Source organism: Sinocyclocheilus grahami, unplaced genomic scaffold (genome assembly GCF_001515645.1).
Source record: "Sinocyclocheilus grahami isolate Dianchi unplaced genomic scaffold, SAMN03320097.WGS_v1.1 scaffold1076.1, whole genome shotgun sequence".
NCBI classification, from domain to species: domain Eukaryota; kingdom Metazoa; phylum Chordata; class Actinopteri; order Cypriniformes; family Cyprinidae; genus Sinocyclocheilus; species Sinocyclocheilus grahami.
Window position 1 is genome coordinate 118,400 of NW_015506255.1, and position 24,705 is coordinate 143,104.

Consider the following 24,705-nt stretch of genomic DNA (forward strand, 5'->3'; position numbering starts at 1 on the left):
TGTGTGTGTGTGTCTGTGTGTGTGTGTCTGTGTGTGTGTGTGTGTGTGTGTGTCTGTATGAGGTATGAGTATGTATAACTCGTATAAAATATTCACCTCTGCGTACAGTCATGGCACTCTATCAACAGCACTCGAGTTTAAATTCTGCATCAAAACAAACAGTAACAATAGTAAAACAGCACAGAAAACACCATGAATGTGTATTTAACTGAGGGCTAAGTGGAATATAACAGAAACAGTTTGAGACTGAAATCACAAAAGGGAAAAAATATATCCTGCACATACAAACAAAAAGCATTTAGGCAAAGAAGCAACTCCAAAACTGTTAACAACACAAAAGAATAAAAACGGCCGGTGTACAAACCTTTCTCGTTATAATGTCTGGACTCTCTTCGGCTCTTCGCCCAAAACGCCAACTCAACATCAACAAGTCCAGCACAGAACACGGCACAGCCGACAAGACCTTTACTGATACATATGCTATATTGATAGCGCACAACAGCAGCGAGCGAATCTTTTGAGAGCTTGTAAACTTTCACGTATTGACTCGTCTGCTTTTCTACGTCCAAAGACTGACAGCAGCGAGAGCCAATAGAATTCGAGTGTGGTCTTTGAAGGCGCATTTCATTGGTTTGACCTACCAAACGAACCGCCCCTTCACAGAACGAGTCGCTTGTTGTTTGGAGTCTTGAATGTGACTCGGAGCTTCACAGCGAGTGTTTTCTTTCTCAATGTTATTATTTTATCAAACGTTTATTTTTTTCTTGTGTGCAAATGCTTTGTCAGTGTAAAAACCTTTACCATGCAGTGAAGACGACGGAATGAAAATATGACAACATGATTCGGTGAATTAAATTATTATTTTTTTTAAATGAGTGAATGATTCATTGACTCGTAACTCAGAAAGTTCGCTTGTCCTACTAGCGTAACGATGCAACCTGCAGAAATGGTCACAGACTAAAACGAACCAATGAGAAAAAGAGTGAAATGATACAAAAGACTCGCATAACTGAGATGAATCAAAATCCTCGAGCCTGTCCTGAATCATTCCTGCTTATGTGAGCGAGCGAGCGAGCGAGTGCTTCCCTGTGAGTTACAGATCTGATCGTTTCAGTGGCCACGCCCATAAGTGGTCTGATGTAGGCGTCTAGTTTACTGCCTGGTTAAAAACATACATTTACTTTAATTTATAATCGCACAGCTACTTCTTTGAGTGCGTAGTATCTTATTATGTAAGCAACAATTGCGCGGAGAGATATAATTTCCAGTCACAAGACGTATTTGCCACTGGCCTGCGCAGATAGCACGCATTATAGCCCCGCTGATGTTTTTCTGAGGGGTCCTGCGGAACTCTACGTACACACTTTCAAACAGGAAACCATCATTTTCTTCTCAATAATATTCTCGAGCAGCTTTATTTTGTCATTTCAAAATGCTTTCAGCGTTTAAATCCATTCCGACACACATGGTAAGCCTGTGTTTGCGATAAATTATTATTCCTCTGCGTGCATGAGTTTAGTTTCGATGGAGCTTCGATAGACCGACATGTTAGCAGCTAGCGCATTAGCGACGGACCTGTTCATTTCTACTGTATACAATCTTTTAGTAATATTTTGCCGCAGTAATCAACACAGTAACACCAGATAGTTAGTGCTGGGATCAGAACCGAAGTGTTTGAAACGAGTGTGCACTGCGAGCTTGACACGAATTGTGAATGTAACAAATATGATACAATATTTCTCATCAAACATATTTATGAGGGAATCTATAACACATATATTGGGGTGTTGAGGCAGTTACTTTATGCGGTTGAAATGTGACCGAGTATTTTACACTTAGCTTGCAAATGATACATTTATGACTTCTAAAAGGTAGCATTATCTTATTGTTGAGTATTTCTTGCAAAACCATACACCAATAAAAACATGTCTTATCTTATGCATGGTCTTTACAGCTCTGAAGTTTCTAGTATCAATAAGAAAACGGAATGAGAATGAATTATCTTAGATAGACGTATACAATATATCGCACAACCTGAGGCAACATGGATATTCATGTTTACAATGACTGTTTGCAGGACTATAAAGGACAGAAACTTGCAGAGCAAATTTTCCAAGGAGTCATTCTGGTGTCGGCGGTAAGTTAACACTGGCAGCTCTTTTACTCTCACAGCCATCACAACAACATGCTGTCATTTCTGCTCTGCCTCATGTCTGCTTTCCCTGCAGGTGATCGGCTTCATATATGGCTTTACTATTCAGCAGTTTGGGTGGACGGTTTACATAATGTTGGCTGGATTCACAATATCATGTTTGGTATGTCATAAGAATACTCTTTGCTTAATTTGAAGTTAAAAGTAGGGGAAAAAAAGTGTAATTCTGGCTGTGTTCTTCAGCTCACCCTGCCTCCCTGGCCAGTGTACAGAAAAAATCCTTTGAGCTGGCAGCCGGCTATGCCCGACACATCTGGAGAAAATCGTGACAAACCTCAAGAGATTCAGAAGAAGAAGAAGCACAAGTGATGCACGGCAGTATTGTAGTTTGGATTTGGCACAGCTAAGCCGTATAGATGTCCAACAGAAACAAACCTATTCATTTTTTGTCACTGTTTGAACATTCAGTATGTAATAAAGAACTGCGTTTGGTACTTTTGTTTGGCCTTTTTGGTTTTGTGTTGTTAGCAAGAGACAGAACGGGGTTCCTAAAAGTGTCATTTATTATAAATCATTCCTTATTGATTTATATTATATCGTAATATAAATATACAGTTCAGAAAATAGAAAAAAATGCAACTATTTTTAACATCTCTTTTGTGATTCAAGATTACTATCTACATAGCATAGGTTCACATTTCCAAAAGAAAGATGATAATGCTTTTGTGAAATTTAAAGGTGCATAATAACAGCATTTTTTTTTTTTTTGCATATCACATTTACAAAAACATAGAACAAGTAACAGTGATTGTTGATAAGAGGCTTCAGTGAAGTGTTTAAGAGCACAAAAGTCTGCAGCCCACCAGCAGAAATGGCACATCAGTGTTTGATAAGGGATCCCTCGTGTGCATCTGGCTCAGTCCGTGAATGCAACGTCCTCAAAGAACTTCAGCTGTTGGACTTTCATTGCATACTGCTTGTATTTTTCCTCCCCCATTAGCTCTTGCAGTAGGTGCTGGATATAAAAAACAGAATAGAAATCCGTTAGCCTAACTGCCATTTAATTCTAAAAATGTTTTCATTATTTTTTTCCCATTAAAATGAAACTGTTTTAAATATAAATACATCTCATTTAAATGTCACTTTACTCTAAAATCAATGGGTCTCGTGTACTAATAATAGTATAGAATATTTTATTTACTGTATGTGCACAGGAGAACTTCTCATGAAAAAAAAAAAAAGTTATTTTCTGCATACTTGATGTTTGTTTCAACCAATTTTTTCATGAATTGACAATAAATTGCAATACAAAACTTATTGAATGATGATTTGTACATGCACAGATTTCACACATTTTTAGTGAATAAGACCCATTGTCTGGTACTGAAAAGTTCTAATCAACGGCATATTAGTAAAGACTGTTATGTTTATTTCTAATATACAATGAGACTTTAGTTAACTTGCCTCTCTCTTCTCTTCATCCTGTTCCTGCATGATGTCCAGGACTCTGTCCAATAGCTTCACCCCGAGTCCTTTAACCACATCTGTACGCAAGTGCTCGATCACTCTCCTGACCTTTGCTGGACCCGTGCTGTCGTCTAAAAACACAAAATTAGGAACATGGTGATAAATTCTGTCACCGGAAAAAAAAAAAATCGCTTAAATTCACATTTACTCAAAATATTTGAACGGTTTCATTTGCAGATGGGTAAATGTTCCAGGAAAACAAAACAAAACGTAAAACAACGTTGTTACCTAACGGGAAGCCACTGATTTGGTGATCTCCCTGTCCCTCTCTGGATTTCCCATGAAGCATCAGGGTGTCCCTGTACTTCCTGTTTAGTTTGAACTCAGGCAGTGGAGTGGAGTGGCATCTCGACCCATCTGGCTCAAATGATACATCTCTGGCATCCATGTGTAACGTTTGCGTCATCATTTGGACCAAGTCTTGCATCTCGTTGGTCTCAAACTTTCTGTAAAAAAAAAGCAATGCAAAGTCAATGACAGCCGTCTTATTCAGATTTCTAAAAACCAGAATATTGGCAAGATGGTTAACAGATTTACATGACAGATGCATAATCAGAATATGACCGAATTCTGGCTCACTTCGGAATTTTTACATGCATAAATGCGGCCAGTTATGTCTCATTAGAGTACAAATTAGTGGGAGGTCTTACCGTTCTCTGTAGTCGCCCTCTGAACGTTCAGTGGAGCTGGTGGAGGAACTACAATCATCTTCGTCAGACTGTCTCCATGAGCACTTCCTCTCCTGATACACAAAGGGAACCAAAATAGTTCAGGTAAGATCCCTTTTGACCAAGTAGCTGAGGTTATGTTAGATATCATCTGCTTTGAATGGTTCCATAGAGCCTATCTTAAGGTTTACTTGTGTTGAGATGGTCCGGTTTATTTACTAAAAGGGATAGTTCACCCAAATATGAAAATTATCTCACCATTTACCCACCCTCATGCGATTCCAAATCTGAGTGACTCTTCTGCAGAACACAAAAGAATGTATAGTTTTTGACAGTGCGCCCTGAGTCATCGAGAAAGATCAGACATACCTTTCTTGTTTCCAAAGTTTCCAAAGTTGTGCAGTCTAGATGGTCTGTCTGCTTACTGTCTAATGAGGGGACATCACAAGGCACCCTTTTGACAGCGGACACAGCTTCAAAGAAAAGAAACTAAGAAATCATATTCAATGAAGCTGTACAAAATCTCCTTTCATCTGAATTGATGTATGCAGCAGCTGTGGGCAGCTCTCTTATGCATTCCAATGGACACATGCACAAACGTCTCGCTTTGATCCACCGAAATGGTTCTTAAGGGTGTTATCGCTCTTGAGGCCGCTTTAACAGAATGTCAGACCCCTTTTAAATGGACTAAAAAGTGAACGGTTTAAAATCTAGCCTGCATATTGACTGCGCGTATATGCTAAAGAATAGTGCGATATTAGAACATGGTCATACTGTGCATGTCTAAATTTATTCAGAATGTTTATTCCAATTACATGAATACAGAAATATGCCAATAGCGGTGTAGAGGTATTTTAGTGTTATTTATATAATATAGTTTTTTATAAATAATTTCAATGAGCTTTTATTGTTTTTATTAAAAATGTTGTTTAATTGTAATTTTGCAATGTGATTTTGTCATTTTTATTAATACTTCTTCTTTTTCATGTTACTGCTTATGTTTCATTTATTTTTATTTGAGTTTCAGCTTTAGTTAGTTTTCAGTTGTTGGTTTTATTTATTACCAGTTAGTAGTTTCGTGCTTCAATGGAAACTTACTTAAGACAGTTGCAAATGCAACATTTCTAAAGATCATTTAGTTTTAGTTTCTCATCTAATATTTAATTTCAGCTTTATTTCAATGTACAAAAAATGTTTTAATATTTTTATTATGGCCATGTAATAACCATGTTAACGTGGTCATTGTTCTTGACCCTAAAAGTGTGTTCAGATCTTGCTCTGGTCCATTTCTATTCACGCTGTTGTATTTTAAACATTTCAAAATTCAATTGAATGGCATTCAGAGAAATCCACAAACCTTGTTGTCTGGAGTTCTCCTGTAATTGCTTCAGTCTTCTCCTTTCCCTGGCTGACAGTGGACGGTTCTGTAAGTAAAGTGAGTTCTGTTGACAACAGCAGCAGCAGCATCAGATTACTACATGCATGTATGTATCTGACATGCATTTATGCAGGGATATGCTGTATGCAGCTGTTTAATATAGGCTGTACTGTCCGTAATGGTTCACCTGCAGCTCTGGACAGTTCTTGGTAGAGGACGAGAGATTGGCAGGTCTGTGGCCTTTCTGTTCATTGTTTACTGATAGGACATCTTCCGGAAGAGGCGGCAGAGGTCTGGGCACTGCTCTGACCTAAACATACAAATGTTTTAGTGAGAGCGAAAGACAACAGTAATGAAATCTGAATTAATTCTGGTTCATGTTAAGTGTTTGATTAAAAAAAACATGATTTAACATTTTAGTTATCACTGAATACTAAAATACAAGAGCAAAAAAAAAAAAAATTAAAAAAATAAATACTGTGCAATGTCCACACTGCTCACTTGATGGCTGTTCTGGTCATCGAGGGACTTGTCTTTCTTCTTCTGCCTGTGCTGACGTGACATGGATGGTTCAGAGGACGAGGGCTGAAGAACTGGTCTGCTTTGATCTGAGAGAGCTGAAGTGGACTCTGGACTGGAAGGCTCCTAAAATGTTATTATAAATGTTTAAATTGGTTTACATTTTCTTTAAAGGATTATCTAAATATTTATAATAAAAATATAAATTAAAAATATTTAGCTAATATACAGCATCAACAACAAAAACAATCAAATAATTATTTGCATTTAAATGACCAATTAAAAAAACAAACAAACAAACAAAAACTAAAAAAGTTTAAGAATTAAATAAATAAATAATTTATGCAATATTTATAATAATATAAATAAATAAACTAGTTATTTGAACACTTTCATCTGGCTCAAAAACAAACAATTTATTGCCAAAAGCAAACAATTAAAAAAATATATAAATAAATACCAGTGTTTTACCATTACAATTACAGGAACAGGCTTGAGTAGTTTCTCTGTGGAGTCTAAACTTCCCTGGAATATGAAGGACAACAAACACATTGTCTTCAGAGTAAAGAAAAGCACAGACATTAAATGTTGTGGTTCCAACCCCATATGAGTTTCTTTCTTATTTGGGACGCAAAAGGAGATGTTTCAACGAATGCTGATTACTAAACAGTTTTGATGACATTTTAACTTCCACTTTATGGACAAAACCCACTAAGATATTTCTCAGAGAGAAAGTATCATCTTTTATGTTCCACAGAAGAAAGTAAGTCATAAGGGAATGGCACAAGGTTGAGTAAAGGTAAAAATCCTATTCTGAGTAAACTTTAACACTGAATCTTTATTTTAGCACAGTTCGTAATATATTTTGATGCCCATCAATGTTGGAATAATTAGAAATTAGGCAAATATATCAAAAGTTTCGATCACAGTTCCATCACAGTAACTTACCTCACTCTCCTCAGTTGAACTTCCAGTAGGAACATCCTTTAGGACACAAGCGTTGCTAAGATCATCATCAACAGTCTTTCTTTGGCTCTCCGACTTCGTCTCAGCATTGTGATGTTGTTCCATAGGCTCGTGTGGGATGTCCTCCATCCCTGCCTCCTCCAGAAGCTTCATAGTGTCGTCTTCAAGGTCCATACTTGCATTAAGAGCCTGATTCTTGCTTAGCATCTTGGTTCGATCTGCAGGCTTGGGTGTAGTTGAGTTTGGAGATATCAGTCCACTCGCTGACATCTTATCCTCCTCTCTGCTGACACCTAATGCTTGTTTCAGAGTGTGTTTCTTTGCAGGACCAGGATCCTCTTTCTCTCTCCTCTTGCTCACAGATGGCGGCTTGTGGTTCTGATGGCTGCTGGGTTTTTTGGCTTTTCTCTGTTTTTGTTCCTGGGATTGGATTTCAATGTCTATATTGCTAATGGTTGCTGTAGATGGACCTGTTGAGTTAAGAATGTCCCGACTTGGAGATTTAGGGGGCAAGTGTGGGTCAGGAAGCACTTTTTCCACTGCACCATTACAGGGTTTTTGTCGGTTCAAGTGGTTTTCTTCCACCTATGAAATGTGGAAAACAAAACAGACGTATTGAGATCATACCAATGCCTCGCACAGAAGAATAGCAGACTTCTAGGATTCCCATTTCTTCATACCTTTCTTCCTCTGGCCTTTGATTCAGAGTTAAGACATCGTGGCTGAACGTCATGATTTGGTCTGGTTGATGCATCAGATCCGGCACTGTTCGGTTTGCTGTTCGCTGCATTTTTCCGTGATTTGGCGGTTTTTCTGTTAGATCAGTAACAGGACAGATGAGTTTAAACTATTTCAATATTTTGATTTCAACTTTAACGACATGAAAAAGTGCACATACTCTTTTGTGGCCTCCAGGAACATGGAGATCTGCTGTTTGATGTACGGCTGTCGGAGGATGTGTTTGACATCTGGCCTGTCCTCTGGTTTCTTACACAGCATCCGCTTGATCAGTTCTCCCAATTGGGGGTCGTACTTACTCGGCATTTGGGGCAACTGAACATTAAAAGTTCATTTACAATGTTGTAAGAATGTTTTGAATGAACAGCTCTTTAGATTTGATGCATGCAAATATTTACAGTTCAGTGAAACAGATGATGAATAAATTCATGTACCTTCCCTTCTACGATACGATACACGAGAGAGTTCATGTCTTTTGCGTTGAAAGCATGTTTTAGAGTTGCCATTTCATACACGCAACATCCCAGGGCCCACACGTCTGACTGCAAACACAACCAAACATAAATAATGATTTATCTAAAACACAAAATATCTGGGTAAAGAGAGTCCAGGCCACCCCAAAATGAAAAAAAAGATGAATTTTGCATACAGAAAATAAAGTCTGGTTTAGGACTATTAAGATTTTGGTCCTAAAAATGAATAAATCCTCAGACATTTTCAGTTTGAGAGTTTTTTTCTAATTGTATTTATTCTCATTAATTCATTGTCATTACTATAAAACAGCATATTGCATAGTATTAAGGCAACATAAAATCTACTCAAAAGTTTGAGGTCAGTTAAGCTTTTTAAAATGATATTAGCAAATGTCTCTTATGCTCACCAAGGCTGCGTTTGTTTGAGCAAAAACACAATAAAAACTGTAATATTGTGAAATATTATTGCAATTTAAAATCACTGTTTTCTATTGTACTATATTTTAAAATATAATTTATTCCTGTGATTTCAAAGCTGAATTTTCAGCATCATTACTCCAGGCTTCTGTGTCACATGATCCTTCAGAAATCATTCTAAGATGCTGATTTGCTGCTCAACAAACAGTTCTTATTATTATCAATGTCGAAAACAGTTGTGCTGCTTAATATTTTTTGTGGACATGATTATACATTTTTAGGATTCTTTGATGAAAAGAAAGTTTAAAAAAACTTGCTACAAAACATTTCTAATTTAAATAAATTTGCATTGAAATATTGGGAATTAGTACAGAATATGTGTTTAATTGTCAAATAAAAACAACAACACAATATAATATATAGTTTTTTCTTTTAATTTTGAGATGAAAAATATAGCCTCAGTATGTTCTTGACAGGTTTCGTGACATATCAAAAGTAGTAAAAGTCATTTAACTAAAACTGAGACATACTGAATCTTAGGGCAGGGTTTTGATATACATTTCACGATTCGATTCTCATTCACAAGCTTGCGATTCGATTCGATATCGGTTATTTTGGATATATATCAGGTACAGTACATGCCAAATTTTCTCAAGGAAAAAAAATCTCTTAACTAATGCTGTAAAATATACATGAGAGCCAGTTGGTACTACATTACTATAATATTGAAGGTTAAAATTGACTGATTTGTTCAAATTACACAATGTTTTTAAAATAATAAAGTTACAATTGCATAATAACATTTCTACTTCAATTCGTTTTTTTATATATAAACATAATGGTGGCTGTCATAAAAACTTGATGGATTTATTCAAACATAAACTAAACATTGAAGAACAGTAACATTTATAATGAATGTTATATGGTGCATATATTAAGCAAAATGCCCCTCTCCACAGTTTATTTTTCTATCAGACTAATGAGTTTATGGTCACCGAATATGTTTTTCTGAGGTAAATGTGACGTTACGTGACATTGTACAAGCAGTTATATTGACATCTTTGTGCGGCTGAAACACAGATTGAGGAATTACATGAGACAGGATACGGGTTGTAAAGTTGTACTCTTTCTCTTAACTTACCTTCAGATGTTTAGTCATGTTTATTTTGTGCTGAAATTGTATTAATGTGGAGGAGATGATTAGTTCATGTGAGCCTCGCACTGCCGCGTCTATTGAACAGAGGCGCTACAGCGATCTGTCACTTCACATTAAACAGTGCCAAAACGGCATTTATTGTCTGAATACTGCAATACAATGGACAGAATTTGAAATCTGAGACTTTGTTTCATATTACAAGTACCAAAGCACAATGCTTATTGCAATATATTGGATGGGAGGTGCCCTTCAACGTTCCATCCATTAACTGAAAACAGGCTAGACTAATCGATTCTTGGGATTTAATAATCGATATCATTCCGTAAAAATGATAATCGATTAATATTTAATGGGTATTTTTTTACCCAGCCCTACTGAATCTAGTGCTGTACTAATGATCGTTGTAAGTTGTGTTCATGCAGTACCTTGTAGTTGTATGGTTTGTTGGAGAACAGTTCTGGACTCATGTAGTAAGGTGTGCCGATCAGAGTGCTGGCCATGTCGTTCTGACTCTCCAGGACCCGCGCGATGCCCAGATCACCCACTTTGATTATATCGGTCTTGGTCAAGAAGATATTCTGCGTTTTCAGATCTCGATGCAGAATGTGCTTCTCATGTAAATACTAGGGATCAACAAAAATGCAAAAGCTGCATTATTCAGCTAGAAACTCAGAAAGGACAGATGGATGGAAGGATGGTCATCGACTTACCTGGAGGGCCATGGCAATCTGAACAAACCACTCCACAACTTGTCTCTCAGGAAGCAGTTCTCCCTTCTGCTGTTTGAGTCTGCGGTAAAGATCTCCTCCCTCACAGAATCCCATCACGATGTAAAGCTGACAGTCCTCGCCTTCCCATGATTCCCGGTATGTGACGATGTTGGGATGCTTGAGCTGTGAGAGGAGCTGTGCTTCCTGCTCCGCGGCTCGCCGTTCGCGTCTGGAGGATGCTCTCAGGTTCAGCTTCTTGATCACGTACTGCCAAAACCACACAATATATTGTGTTATAACTTTGCACATAAACAAAAGACAGAAATTCTAGTGGAAAATGTCCACATTTATAAAAAAAACAAACAAAGATGCTCTAATGTTTGGTGTACAAAGAAGGATCATATCAGCAATCATATGTACCAAATCACACGTCCATTATTTTATATTATAATTTTTTATTTATTCACTTTTTAACATCAAGGCTATTTTCATGGCGATCTCTGAATAAATTTTACAAAATATACAATTAACAAAAGGTTGTAAAAGACATATCAAAAATTCTAAAATACAATCAGGTGATACACTTTTAAATAAACCAGGTAGACACATCTCTGAATAAAACCGTTGTCTATTTACACTAAAAACAGCACAATCCAATAAAATATGTTTCACAGTCATTTTAGTTTTCGATATTAAAATCAAAAAGGATAAAAATCACTGCACTCTACAGACTCAAGTTGCATAGATAGATCCGTAAAAACTGAAGCATTTTTTTAAGAAACCGAAAGAGGCACACAATTTTTTTCTTATTTATTATCATTTGTTTTTTATGTTTCATTATGCAGCACAGCACATACGAAACGGACGTTTCAATATCAAGTTTAAAATGTGCGTATTTGTATAAAAGAGAGTGTTTTAGGTGCTGATAACCTTTTCTTCTAAGATTTTCCAAAATTGTAATCACTTCTACAATACAACTAAACGGGCCTTCGTTGTCAGAAATCTTTGTTAAATAAATAAATATTTCATGTAATATCTCAATAAAAATGCATGCATGATAATTACATTTTTTTATTTAAAATTGTAAGAAAAAAGTTTCTCAAAATAATTACAGTGCAGGATGTCAGCTGCCTTTATAGTAACTGATCAAACAAGTCAACAATATCAATACAATTAAAACATACTTTATATGTCTAAAAGCTTGATTTGATTCCTGTTTTTCATACACACTTGTATTCGTACATAATCCTTCTGATGTGAAGCGTCCTGCAGACTCATAATTTTTTTCTTACATTATAAGTTACTATAAATGTGTTATGTACAAGGAATATTAAACGCATCATAAAGTAATTAAAAATCCCAAAGCTTTTCCTAAAATATGCAAATACACATTTTGATAGAAGAGGCTAACTCTCAGCTGTAATATCAACAACAACAAAGTCTGTTATTAACTAATGCTTAAAAATAAGGCATTAGTTGAGTTTGGCAATTAGTTAAACATATAAATTATGTGAGAAAATCTTTAATTATGACATTAAAATTGTGATTGTTTGTCAAAAGTTCCATTCTCAAAATTATGACTTAGTGTGTAATAATTTTGACTTTATCTCATAATTATGTATTTATCTCATAAATGACTTTTGTCTCACCATTATGGCTTAGTATGTGACAGTTTTGACTTTATCTCATTATTATGACCTTTTATCTCGTAATCATGAAATTTTATGTCATAATTATGATTTACCAAAGTACGTTTTTTTTTCTTATGTAGCAGATATGGGTTTCCATAGTATTTGGTGGATTTGTTCAAAAGTTCAGAATTGTCTATAAATTATGGAATATTTACTTCTAGATTTTGTTATCAAAAGTATTTCTGCTGCCATGTGCAGTAACAATTGTTGAATGTCTACTATGGCAAGGTGCTGATCATAATGCTGTCATTTAGTATGATATTAAAAATCTTTATATTTCATAGTTTTGAGGTGTCATTGAAATGAATTGTAGCATTGCAGTTCTAAAACGTGGCGCTTTTACAACGTACACAAGCTGTTCTGCTTTGATCAGCTCTCCACATAATCACAAGTAACTGCACCAACCACAAAAACTAAAAAATACACAGTGTTTGTTTTATCATGTCAATTAAATTCCATAAAGTACCCCCAACATATTCGCGTCACACCTAAAATCGTTGCTTTATTATGGTACATACAAGTAAAAACAAACACTAGCTTTCTATTTTTGTATTCTATTTACTTGTTTTTCTTTGTGTGTGTATGTGTGTATAATATATATATATATACAGTGTTGGGGGTAACACATTACAAGTAACGCAAGATTACTTTTTTCAAGTAACTAGTAACGCATTACTTTTTAATTTACAAGAGAATATCTGAGTTACTTTTTCAATTAAGTAACGCAAGTTACTTTTTTTCCCAATGTATCGATTGACAGCTCTCCTGTCCCCATGTTCTGTAAATATAAACCAGCGTGTTACTGCTTAGCAGGACCGCACAGGTCTGAGATGCACGCACCACTCTGTTACCTGTTTACGGTCTGATCTGTGTCTGACCAGATTCACCTCCCCATAGCTCCCCTTCCCCACAACTCTCACGAATAAGTAACTGTCCATGATCCTCCGTCCAAAGATGCTCTCTGTATCACATAGCGAGTGATGCTAAGCCCTTCCGCAGACGTTAAAATACAAGCAAGCGCGCTATTCTGTGATTTGTCTGTTGCAAACTTGTTTTGGGTGACACGGAGCACCGGAAACAGCCGAGCAGGGCTTCGGCGTCTCCAGGCAGCTGAGCGCTTTAACGCCGCACGCTCCGGATCAATGTGTGTGCAGTTTGACAACAGCGCCCTCTATAGGCGCAGCGGCACGTGACAAGTAAGAAAAACGCTTAGTCATTAGAGTCTCAGAGAGACTGCTGTTTTATGTCATAATAATTAACATCTACAAACATTTTCAATCAATATTGAGTATGGAAAGTCTTATAAAGATTAGAGGTGTAGGTTAATAACCAGTATAGCCCAAGTCAAACAATATTGTCACCAGTAGGTGGCGTAATGTTTGTATTCACTGTTTTTTGGGGCACATGCAAAGACCAATAAAACCATCAGTTAATAAACAAGCAACAACGTTTTCAAATGTCATGCATTTTTAAACCAGTGCTGTGGATGAAGTGAACACAGTTTAAAATCTATAAATGCATTTAAACTGACTGAAGTCACATATTGTACCCCATTGGATTTCGATGTTCCCCTTTATACATTATGCCATTGCCAATTATAACTTTGCAACTACATGGAAATGGCAAATACGAGATTGGACATGCATATTTTTGTATGTCATATAGGCGATTCTAATAGCCTGCTGATTTAGTGCTGGGTTATTAACAAATGCTCTAATTATTGTCAGTGCTGCAAACAGTTTTTGCTGCTTAATAACAGCAATGCATAGATCAACTGAATGCATCTTTGCTGGATATATTTATTCATTCATTCAGTTAGTTAGTTTTTTTTTTAAACGTTTGGACGGTGTAATAAATAAATACATAATGAAAGAAAGAAAGAAAGAACTGTTTCTTGAGCAGCAAATCAGCACATTAGAATGATTTCTGAAGGATCACGTGACACTGAAGACTGGAGTAATGATGCTGGAAATACAGCTTTGCATCACAGGAATAAATTACATTTTAAAACAGAAAATAGCTATTTCAGATTGTAAGAACATTACACAATATCACTGTTGAAACTGTAGCTGTACTTTTCTATCAGCGGAAAGAGATCGAGGGAGAGAGATTTTCTTAAGCACATTTCCCCATCAGCACCAGTGTTGGGGGTAACGCACTACAAGTAACGCGAGTTACGTAATCAGATTACTTTTTTCAAGTAACTAGTAACGCATTACTTTTTAATTTACAAGAGAATATCTGAGTTACTTTTTCAAATAAGAAACGCAAGTTACTTTTTTTAACCAATGTATTGATTGACAGCTCACCGTTCCCCATGTTGAGAGAAATCAGATGTTACTGTAGTTCTAAAATAAATATGAATATGCATTAATTCATCTCACTCACAAAAAAAAGAACACAGATTCAGTATTCCTCAAAATGAATAAAAATAATGCAACTCAGAATATGACGCAAACCTGCAATAATTCAATGTTAAACAACACAAATATGCTTTATGTATTTAATCCCATTCTATTAACCAATGTCTTTGCTTCTGACCTTCGATGATCCAGTTCAACCGTACTAATAAGCACAAATTACTCTAGACAAACATTTGTGTGTCTTTGTTTATTGCTGAAGTGTGTTGAATTTCTTCTTCTGCATTCTACTGTACTTTCCCTTCAGCCTGAGGCTTATTCATTTCACTTTTGGTCTGAAAAGGCTTTTATATTTGCCAAAAATAGAACTTTTTTATTTTCAAAACAAACAAGCAAGCCCTGCCCAGATTTAAAAAGTAACGCAAAAGTAACGTACCGCATTACTGTCCATAAAAAGTAACTAAGTAGCGTAAATAGTTACTTTTTTTATGGAGTAACGCAATATTGTAATGCATTACTTTTAAAAGTAACTTTCCCCAACACTGACCAGCACATCCTGAGCTCTGAGGAATATGGATATCAGATAATGCCAGCTATGAAAATCTAATTCTAGGAACACCGATTAGGACAGACATAACCCCGCCCCCATTACCTGAGAGTCAGCGATCTCTTTCATCTGATTGGCGCAGAGCAGCAGAGGCGCTGTGACGTCAGGGCGCGCTGAGACTGGGTCAGCCGGAGGAAGCAGCAGCAGCAGGCAGAGCTCCGCGAGACCAGTGCGAGCGCACTACATTCAGATCACAGCCAGAGACGCGCCTCTGCACCTCTGCACCTCTGCGATACACAGGTACCGACATCCACTGCATGTGAACGCTGTGTTAACACGACATGTTGAGGACAGGCGTGCATGATCGATAACTGCTGCATGCCATGCACTTGCGAATGCAGGCTAGTCCCACAGATTAAGAGTTTACAGTCGGCTATAGTTTGTATTAGCTGGTTGTCTCTACTCCACATGACTTTATGATGGGTTAGTTATCTAACTCAATCAGAGGATGTGGTCAAACACTCCTATAGGTCTTTGAATGCACTAAAACTTTGACAGCTGATGGTTTGATAGTATGCAATGGATGGAGATGAGAAACAATATATATTTATATATCTATTTTTTATTTTACATTGTCATTATGATGCATCAACTTCTTGTTTTCAAATATATAAAAAAAAATATTTTTTCAGTTTTTATTGAAAAACTGAAAACATATCCCAGCAGCATTTAATGGTACTAAATTGCAAAAATGACTCTTTTGAACTTCCGCAACATTCTGACATCAGACTAGTGAACATTTCAGCAAATTGTCATCTGTTTATCAGTCACTCAGGATTTGTTAGTGCCATTAACACTGATTTGATGTCATTCCACGTTGACACCTTTACTGTAATGGTGTTCATAACCGTTATTATGACTTTGTCAGGCTGTTTCCTCAAAAGTGGCAGTTAAAAACCATCAAACGTGACCGCAAAACTACAACACATGAGTGAAATTGCTTAGCAAAGTGGTTTTTAGGGAACTGGTTTTCGTGACAAAATTATTCAATCGTACATTAAATAAGACATCACTAACAGTAAAAATATTGTACATATATATTCAGCAAATATTCTCTTGTTGTCTAACAGCAGTGAAGTTCTGAAACTGCCTCAAAAGAAAACATTAAATATTTTATAATCAAAATGAAGATCGATTAAAATTGATTAACAGGTGTTGTCAACCCAGCCCTATTTTGCAACAGACCATAGCTGCTAAGTCTATTAAGCTCCACAAATAACAACAAAAAATAAATCAAGCACCATAAAATTAGTCCATACGGCTTTTGCACTATATATTGAGATGCTATGTGTGAAGAACAGACCTGCATTTGAGTCGCTATGAGCTTCCCCAATTTGGGGGTATGTTGATTCGTTTGATTTCTGGCATAGTTCTAATGATCACTGACCAATGTTGATTTTGGAACCTTGTAAACGGATAAAGCAAGTCATTATATAGCTTGTTTTCGCTCATACTGAAGTGGAGGCCTTTTTTTTAGGGTGAGAGGAGACTCGCTAAGGTTACCGCTGTGTGTATGTAAGCTCTATACTTCCTGAGTTTGAATTATGTTGTGGTTAGATAGCTCACCTTAAAAGGGGAAGCGCAGTTTGTGGTCATAAACGCCCCCGACAGACTCTATTAGCACGAATCATGAATTGTTCTGTGTGGTGTGACACTGTTCAGACCTGCTAAAGGTTTAGGTGTCACTCTGTATCTCTTCTGTCCTCTTCTGAGCAGCCATGGGAAGCCAGTGAGTATCTCCATTGTCTGTCTGATGAATTCCACATTTTGAATGCTGCATGATGATCTAGATGGTAGCGTTGTGTATGGATGTGTCTGTTTTCAATCCTTCAAGCTTGCCATTTGATTCTCCTTTCTATGTGGGTTAGTTCATAGCTCTTCTACAATCTATTTCTTGACCTCTACTTGGTTCCACACTAACAAACGATGAGTTGAAACCCTTTCTACCACTGGACCTGCATGCACAGTGATGCAAGTACCTTTGTTATGATATATGGTGCCTATGTATACGACTCTTAAAACTGCTTGCCTGAGATTTGGGATGCCTTTAAATCTTTGGTGTATGTTCATATTTTGCTTGCCTGGGGAGTCTTGGATGAAGTTTAGTCTAACTCAGGGATGTGTCTGGATGCTCTGGTGATTCTCAATGAGAAAATGGGTCTGTCAATAGAGAGCATTGAATGTCTCCCATCTTCTTTGCATGTGTCCATGTTAGATGTCAGCCCGGGCATCACATTTAACTCCTGCACTCTTTCTTTGCTGTCTTTAGCTGTGTGGGGTTGTCATCTGTCTGGAATGCCGAAGTTTTAAGGAAGTATACCATTTTTAAGAGAGTATTTAAACCAAAGAGTATCCAGTATTTAAACCAAAAGTGTGACCGTAGCAATTATGAACCAGTTCAGATTTCAATTATTACAGTATTGCAGCGTAGCACTTTGAGAAATCAATATTTGTGGAGTCAGTTTAGTTGTGCTGTGACATCAAGTATTTCCTAATACACTACATCCTGCGGTCTAGTGAGAAGTCTGATGTTACCCATTAAAAAAAGTGTTTAGTCTGTGCGGCTTTATATAAACTAAAGGTCTGATCTATTTTCTGTCAAATTAGAGCATGCCACAGTTGCTGTCATTAGAGTTGAACTTACTAAATCCAGAACTATCTTTAATGTGTGCCAGGTTCAACTATGACTTTGAAGCAATTACATTTTGATGCTAGCAAACTTTAAATGCTCAGTTGTCTTATCAGTGTAACATGGCCGTGACATTACCCAATATTGCTACCTCATTTTGCACAACTTCTGTTTTAGGAAAGAAGAAATGTACTGTCTCCGATTTAGAAACAATTAACAGAGGTTTACCGGAGAGACAGCCCTCCCTAAATGCACATATTTAAACAGTTTAGAGTGTTTACCCAAACTGTACGCCTAAACCAACCGAGATCCCACCGCAGCTGCTCTAGTAGCTTGCCATTTGGATCCGGACACACTGTGGATCACCGGGTTCCCATGGAAACATTGTCATCACAAAGAAAGAATACAGTAGACCACCAATTGTGTTTAAGTTAGAATAGACATGGCCAAAAACAGCACAGTAGACCATTATGATTGACATTAGGTGAAATGGTTTGGCATGAACTATCTCCCTGAGTTGATGTAACAACTTTTAGCACAAAGAATATAGACAAAGCAGACACAACAAGTCGTGAGTCTCTCCTGAAAGTGATTGCTGAAGATTGCAGACCTGCTGGGCGACCGAATGTGGGTCAAAGACGTTAAGATGTCCGCATCAAAAGAAATGTACAAAAGTGATTTTATGTCCATAGAAAGCACGTTAAATGTAAGTAAAGTATCTACTTTTAAGGTTTCAAATAAGTTTTTGGAGAATAAAATGTCAAAATCTGGTTGAAATAATGTTACATTGTCATTCAGTTTAACGCAAGATTTATGTAAAAATTCAAACAACATGCTTATTCTGACTTGTAGGCCTACTTATTAAAATATATAAAAGAATAAGTGAGCATATTCAATTTTATTGTGTTTTAAATGAGTAAAAAAAATATTACTGACAAATGGGCCAAACGTAGGATAGTGGCACATTTTCAAAATGTAAAATTACAACTAATTAGTATTTGGGGTGAAAGTAATTAGTCTTTTAATATGTCAGAAATTGATTTTTGTTGTAAATATGCCTGACAAGATTGTTACACTGAATGATTTTAGTGGGTTTCTTCTGTAAATCAGGGGGAAATGTATAATATTAATTTTTTTGCTCAGAAAAACAAAAGCACGATTGTAATAAATTAAACATAAAACTTTTTTTTTTTTTTAATTTGGAAAAACAACAACAATTTAAAACAGTATTGCACTTATTGTTTTTATGCTTTAACCCTTTTTCGTCTTTGACCCATGTGCAAAGCTGCGTAAATGTTATTTTGGTATTGATCTTAGGATATCCCTGCGGCTGCGTGGAGTGAAAGTAACATTCACATCTCATAAGCTGTTTCTCGTATTGAAAATCGAAATGTATAATATTTATTTTTTTGCTCAGAAAAACAAAAGCACGATTGTAATAAATTAAACATAAAACTTTTTTTTTTTTTTAATTTGGAAAAACAACAACAATTTAAAACAGTATTGCACTTATTGTTTTTATGCTTTAACCCTTTTTCGTCTTTGACCCATGTGCAAAGCTGCGTAAATGTTATTTTGGTATTGATCTTAGGATATCCCTGCGGCTGCGTGGAGTGAAAGTAACATTCACATCTCATAAGCTGTTTCTCGTATTGAAAATCAAATGGCAAAATTCTATTTAAAGATTTACAAAGTCACGCATTTTAGGTTTTGTTATGAAAGCCGTGCAATATTTCGGCAACACTTTATTTTAATGTTTCACATTTTACATGCACTATTATAATAACAATTGATTATGCATAATTACATGCAAGTAACCCTAAGCCAAACCCCTATCCTAATCCTAACCATATAGTAAGTACATGTAGTTAATTAATATTACTCAGTACTTAACTGTATAATTACATAGTAACAAGGACGCCTTAAAATAAAGCGTAACCGATATTTCTACTTGTAATATTCCAGAGCTATTACATTGTATCTTTTCAGTGTAATATTGTAAATTTGAGGGATGCACCAATATTAAATTCTGGCCAATGCAATAAACCACTAATTATGTTCATGTTATGGTGATATAGTGATAGAATAAATTATAAAATTGTCAAATTATAAAAACCTACTAAATGCTATATTCTACAACATTTACAATCGCAACATTATAATGTTCAGTATGAAAATTGCATATTGATTTTGAGATCTACTGAAGATTACATTTAAGAGTGTTATAAATTTAATAGTGTTTTTAAATGTCTAATGTGTTTAGTTTTTTAATACAGTTTCCGATACTGATATTTAATGCTGATTGGTCAATATAAGCCATTCAATACTGCATATATAATTATAGCTGAAAGTTTCGCTGGGTGTCTGCTGTGTTCCATCACACAGAACGTTTTTTTCTCTCTCTCTCTGTAAAAACATTGACGTGTTTGAGACTCCATTCTAAAAGCACCACGCTCACATTAAAACACTTCAACTTAAAAAAGAAAAAGAAAAGAGAAATTAAAAAAAAAAACTGGTCTCTAAACATTGCAGTTTTTTTTCATTCAACGACTCTGCGTATTGTGTTTTTAAGCACAAAAACATTTTCTGCATGAATGGCCCCTAACGGTGCCCTTTAGCCATTTTTGTCCAGGTGGAAGCTTTGATCAGGTATAGAACAGGTAAGTAGCAGGTAAATTAGTTTTTCTTAGTGTCTTGAATTAAGACATACAATCATTAGTTTCCACTATGCTTAACCAGCTAAGAATTAAACTTTTTCTTTGTATGTGCAGTACAAACTAACAAGCTATAAAAGATAAAACCATGTGGAAAAACAAGTGTTGCAAGATTCTTTATGTAGCTGCGGCTGACTGAGCTTAGTTTACACTCTCATGTCTCACTGAAGACTGAGCTAAATAAAACAGGCCTGGGTTATAGAAGTGTGTAGTTGTCAGAACCCTTGCTTTGAAATATTCAAGGAAAAACAGACAGATGGGGAGCACTTGCTTTGACATGATGGTGTCTTAATACTGATCAGTTTACACATAGTAAAAGTTCTTAAAGGTGGGGTAAGTGATTTTTCAAAAACGCTTAAGAAAACAGTTTCGGGCCGAATAGCAAAACAAACTTGTAGCCAATCAGCAGTAAGGGGCGTGTCTACTCATGATGTGGAGGAGAGAGCGTTCAGTGCACAAGATGGACATTAGCGAGCCGAGCGACAGAAAGATAGAGATGGTGGAAAGAGGAAAACGTCTGCGGAACAAAAGAAGGCTTAAGGCAAGAATTCGGACCTGTGTAAATATCGAATCAGCTTTCCAGCACTGGAGAGAACTCAAGGAGCGGAAGGCCTGCGATCAGATGCCGAGGTTGCTTTGTTTCTTCTCGATAGGTGAGTAACACTGTGCCTGCGCCGCAACAGCTAAAGTCTGTCTAGTACAAAGCGACCGTTGAAAATCTTTTGAAATTTGTGTCAATACGTCATAAATAGAACGCAGCAGCAGTTTTCTGTCGGGATTTGTCGTGCCTCACCGCGCCACATTCAGTGTTGACCATAGATATGTATATACAGTGGGGCAAAAAAGTATTTAGTCAGCCACCAATTGTGCAAGTTCTCCCACTTAAAAAGATGAGAGAGGCCTGTAATTTTCATCATAGCTTTAAAGACACATCATGTGACTTAAGGTGACACTTGTAGCTAAATGATACTGCAGTCATGTAAACCTGAATATTTCCACATGGTGAGGTCAAAGGCCAAGTGAATTGCCCTATAGGTCAAAGTTTTTAGAAATTCAGCTGAAGCCGAGTTCGTTTCTGGGAAATTTCATGTCACAGAATGTAAGATTTGGCCTGAAAAATCTGTAGGATTGTGTTGCATAGCATAGTAATTGAATGGTTTCCTCTTCTTCTCTCAGTTTATCCAACATTGACCGTAGCAAAATGCCATTGGGAGAGGATGGACACTCTTGGAAAAAGAAAACGTCGAGCATCAAGGACATCTATGACTTCAAAGAGGTTTTGGGAACGTAAGTATAAGAACATTTTACTTCCAACTCAGCATCTACAAAGCTACCGCTGATGTTTGCATTTGAGCTGATGGCGGTTGTTTCTTCCTGACATTAATCAGCTTGTCTGAATTGAATTGTGTAACAATTTTGTGCTGAGAACTTTTTTTGTGTTGACCAATGTGGACATGGCACTTCTCTTTTGTTCCAAGTTACACGATCATAAAATGTGCCAATCAAGAAAGCAAGCTTTTAATGGACTTTTAATAGGGAACATTCAGTATTTAGTACTCAGCCCACTCTGCGAATCAGATTACATTAGGAAATTATCCAATCATAACATAGCTCATTTATGAATAGAGGTCTTAAAGGTATAGTAGCAAAAACGGTCTGTTTTATTCAGAGTATTTTTTGATGCAAGAAGCCTTGACTAATATTACTTCAGAGAAAAAAGCTATAAATATCTATAATAAGACTCTCTTAAAACAAACCAGATATTCTCAATTTGACAAGCAGCATCAAAATTCCCACAACTGCTCATATGTTGCTGTCATTCTGATATGAAACTGTCCAGGCCATTTTACAGAAAGTGCTTATTAATACAAAGAAGCTTTCTTAGATATCAATTTTTCTGGTTCTGATCCCACTTATTGTTTTGTTTCTTTAGCTATTTTTTTTAAATGATTTGTTTAGCACTTTCGAGAAAAAAAAAAAAAAAAAAAAAAACCCCCATCCTGCACGTTTGGTCCAAACCCACTCTCACTCTCCTTCAACACAGGGCTGGTGAAGTGAGTAGAAAAGGCCTTCAGCACTTGTCCTGGAATGTTTCTATCTACAGGCACATGTCAGTGTTATCGGGGTAAGTTGCAAATATTTGAGTTTTGTGTGGTATTTGTACATATTTAGTTTATTTTTCGTTTCTCTGATGTATTTCTTGATTTTTGTGTCTTTAAAATGTGTGTGAAATATTCCTGTTATGGTTTTATGGTTTATACGAAAAAAATTGTTTTATAAACGGTACGATTCCTGAAGAAAATGGCGTAGGGGGTATGTAAAGGCAGTTCATATCAGCCCCCAACAAATAAGTCGACAAGTAAGTCGACCTTCCACAGTGCATAGTTTTGGGGTTAATGTTTTTGTTGAGTGAGAAGAGGTATTCTTTTTGGGAGTGAGAGTTTTAAATCGTGTTATCGGAAAAAGGTTTTTACGAATTAACCTTTCATTTTCTGATGCTTGTGTTGATGTGTGTGTTTATTGGAACACTTCAACGTAGTGAATGGAGATCAGCTATTTGGGCCTTGTGTTTGATTATCATGTTGTATTGTCGTTTATCTTGTGAACTGTTCATTGCGATTAATATTTTTAAAATATTTTTTCATAATATTGAATTGTAACATGGATACTTATGGATAGAAGCATAATATATGCCACATCAGAGGTTAGTTTGCGCAGTTATGCCTTAAAACTCGAATATACGTGACGGTACTTTGTGTTAATTATGTAAATGTTTCAATTGAGTTGTTCTTACTTATTTTTTTTTTTCTTTAGCTTTTTTTTTTAAATGATTTTTTTAGCACTTTCAAAAAAAAAAAAAAAAAAAAAAAAACCTCCATCCTGCACGTTTGGTCCAAACTCCTAAATAAAAGCAATATTATTTTCTATATGTATCGTTAGCTACTCATTGTCATTGACACATGAACAACAGTCAATAATTATAATCTTTTGAAGTGCACGACATTAAGTACACATACAATTTGTTGTCCATTTTGTGTTGGACTTAATGAAATGAATTGTGGTTCAGTGAGCAAAGAACCATTTGAGTTATTCAGTTGAATGAGACTAATTCCTGAGTCATTGTCTGTTTTTTGTTTTCGTTTCATTTTATTAATTCAAACTGCATGTAATTTTTTGTTCTGGTACTGTAGATTCAGTAGCGGTGCAACACTTCTCCCAAAACACTGTCAGAGTATTTTAATATAATGTTCCAACTACATCAACAAAAAAAATACAGAAGTTTTTTTTTTTTTTTTCTGAACCAGTTCTAAACAGGAACCAGTGCTCAGTTCCAAACCCTAGTCATTCATTAAACACTTCCACATGCTTTACTCGAAGACTGGGGGCCATTGTAAGGACTGATTTTTAGGGCTTGTTTAGTTTTCGGGTGTGTACGTTGACCCTTGACCTCTTCTCATACGGTGACAGGAGTGGGAATATTCAGGACCCGTATCCCAAGCCTGGATTCAGTGCACACAGCAATGTTATTGGAAACTTCTGTGAGCTCATGTCTGCAGCGAGAGTAACAGAGAGAAGGGGAAATTATGCTTTCGTTTATTTAACTAGAGTTGGTCTAGAGTTCTCTGGTGTAAATACTGTAGGTTTAATGAGAAAACAGAAAGACGTGTAATGTTTTAAACAGTCCTTAAAGTCTTAATCCCAGCAAGATTTTCTTTCTCAAGTCTCACGATTTCAATATTAGCCAAACTCTGTTCTTAAGGTCAGCTTTGTATGTTGTCCAGGCTTGTTTGGGGATAGATCAACAGCTCTACATCGTTCAACTGCGAGTTCACCGTGGGTTGGTTGTCTTGGCAACAAGAGGAGACACTTTCCATATGGACTATAACTGTTGCTATGGAAACAAAGTTTTTATTTTCTATTAATAATCTCGGTGGGTAAATGTGTAAGCATCAAGAGCCTCAATGTTCAATCTAATGGAAAAGATTTTTGGGGGTATTTT

General features: G+C 36.2%; 3 protein-coding genes across 7 annotated transcripts in view; 2 read left to right on the forward strand and 1 right to left on the reverse strand.

Annotated features, from left to right (window-relative positions):
- The first annotated feature begins 1,155 nt into the window (after positions 1 to 1,155).
- spcs1 (signal peptidase complex subunit 1) lies at positions 1,156 to 2,646 on the forward strand. The gene is made up of 4 exons (XM_016251913.1): positions 1,156 to 1,468; positions 2,078 to 2,137; positions 2,229 to 2,315; positions 2,396 to 2,646. Exons 1-4 carry the CDS (start codon positions 1,433 to 1,435, stop codon positions 2,519 to 2,521), a joined length of 309 nt encoding a protein of 102 aa, XP_016107399.1. The 5' UTR covers positions 1,156 to 1,432; the 3' UTR covers positions 2,522 to 2,646.
- Positions 2,647 to 2,727: 81 nt separating this feature from the next.
- nek4 (NIMA-related kinase 4) lies at positions 2,728 to 13,487 on the reverse strand. 4 transcript variants are annotated; one of them, XM_016251909.1, is made up of 16 exons: positions 13,247 to 13,487; positions 10,705 to 10,971; positions 10,420 to 10,617; positions 8,383 to 8,490; positions 8,109 to 8,263; positions 7,891 to 8,023; positions 7,193 to 7,795; positions 6,716 to 6,769; positions 6,227 to 6,370; positions 5,913 to 6,035; positions 5,705 to 5,771; positions 4,717 to 4,775; positions 4,330 to 4,421; positions 3,908 to 4,125; positions 3,617 to 3,750; positions 2,728 to 3,167 (listed from the first exon to the last, which is right to left on the reverse strand). In XM_016251909.1, the coding sequence occupies exons 1-16, from the start codon at positions 13,331 to 13,333 to the stop codon at positions 3,069 to 3,071; spliced, it is 2,541 nt and encodes an 846-aa protein (XP_016107395.1). In that variant the 5' UTR covers positions 13,334 to 13,487; the 3' UTR covers positions 2,728 to 3,068. The 4 variants fall into 4 exon arrangements, with proteins under 4 accessions (XP_016107395.1, XP_016107394.1, XP_016107396.1 ...); XM_016251908.1 differs by having other exon boundaries at positions 4,717 to 4,820; XM_016251910.1 differs by lacking the exon at positions 6,716 to 6,769 and having other exon boundaries at positions 4,717 to 4,820.
- Positions 13,488 to 15,495: 2,008 nt separating this feature from the next.
- Positions 15,496 to 24,705, forward strand: part of camk1b (calcium/calmodulin-dependent protein kinase Ib) — a 57,121-nt gene continuing 47,911 nt past the window's right edge. The window contains exons 1-3 of one of the 2 annotated variants that reach the window (XM_016251914.1): positions 15,496 to 15,602; positions 17,079 to 17,091; positions 21,882 to 21,992. In XM_016251914.1, the coding sequence (XP_016107400.1) occupies positions 17,081 to 17,091; positions 21,882 to 21,992 (122 nt within the window). In that variant the 5' untranslated portion in view covers positions 15,496 to 15,602; positions 17,079 to 17,080. The remainder of the gene's footprint in view (positions 15,603 to 17,078; positions 17,092 to 21,881; positions 21,993 to 24,705) is intronic. The other variant, XM_016251915.1, reaches the window with a different exon arrangement.

Excerpts from the sequence above, each read along its gene's own strand:
- spcs1 (XM_016251913.1), top strand. The coding sequence starts at position 1,433 with ATGCTTTCAGCGTTTAAATCCATTCCGACACACATG. Across the intron at positions 1,469-2,077 it reads AATCCATTCCGACACACATG|GACTATAAAGGACAGAAACT; the intron begins GTAAGCCTGTGT and ends GACTGTTTGCAG. Across the intron at positions 2,138-2,228 it reads GAGTCATTCTGGTGTCGGCG|GTGATCGGCTTCATATATGG; the intron begins GTAAGTTAACAC and ends CTTTCCCTGCAG.
- nek4 (XM_016251908.1), bottom strand. The coding sequence starts at position 13,333 with ATGGACAGTTACTTATTCGTGAGAGTTGTGGGGAAGGGGAGCTATGGG. Across the intron at positions 4,126-4,329 it reads GAGGGCGACTACAGAGAACG|AAAGTTTGAGACCAACGAGA; the intron begins GTAAGACCTCCC and ends TTTTTTTTACAG. Across the intron at positions 3,751-3,907 it reads AATCAGTGGCTTCCCGTTAG|ACGACAGCACGGGTCCAGCA; the intron begins GTAACAACGTTG and ends TTGTGTTTTTAG.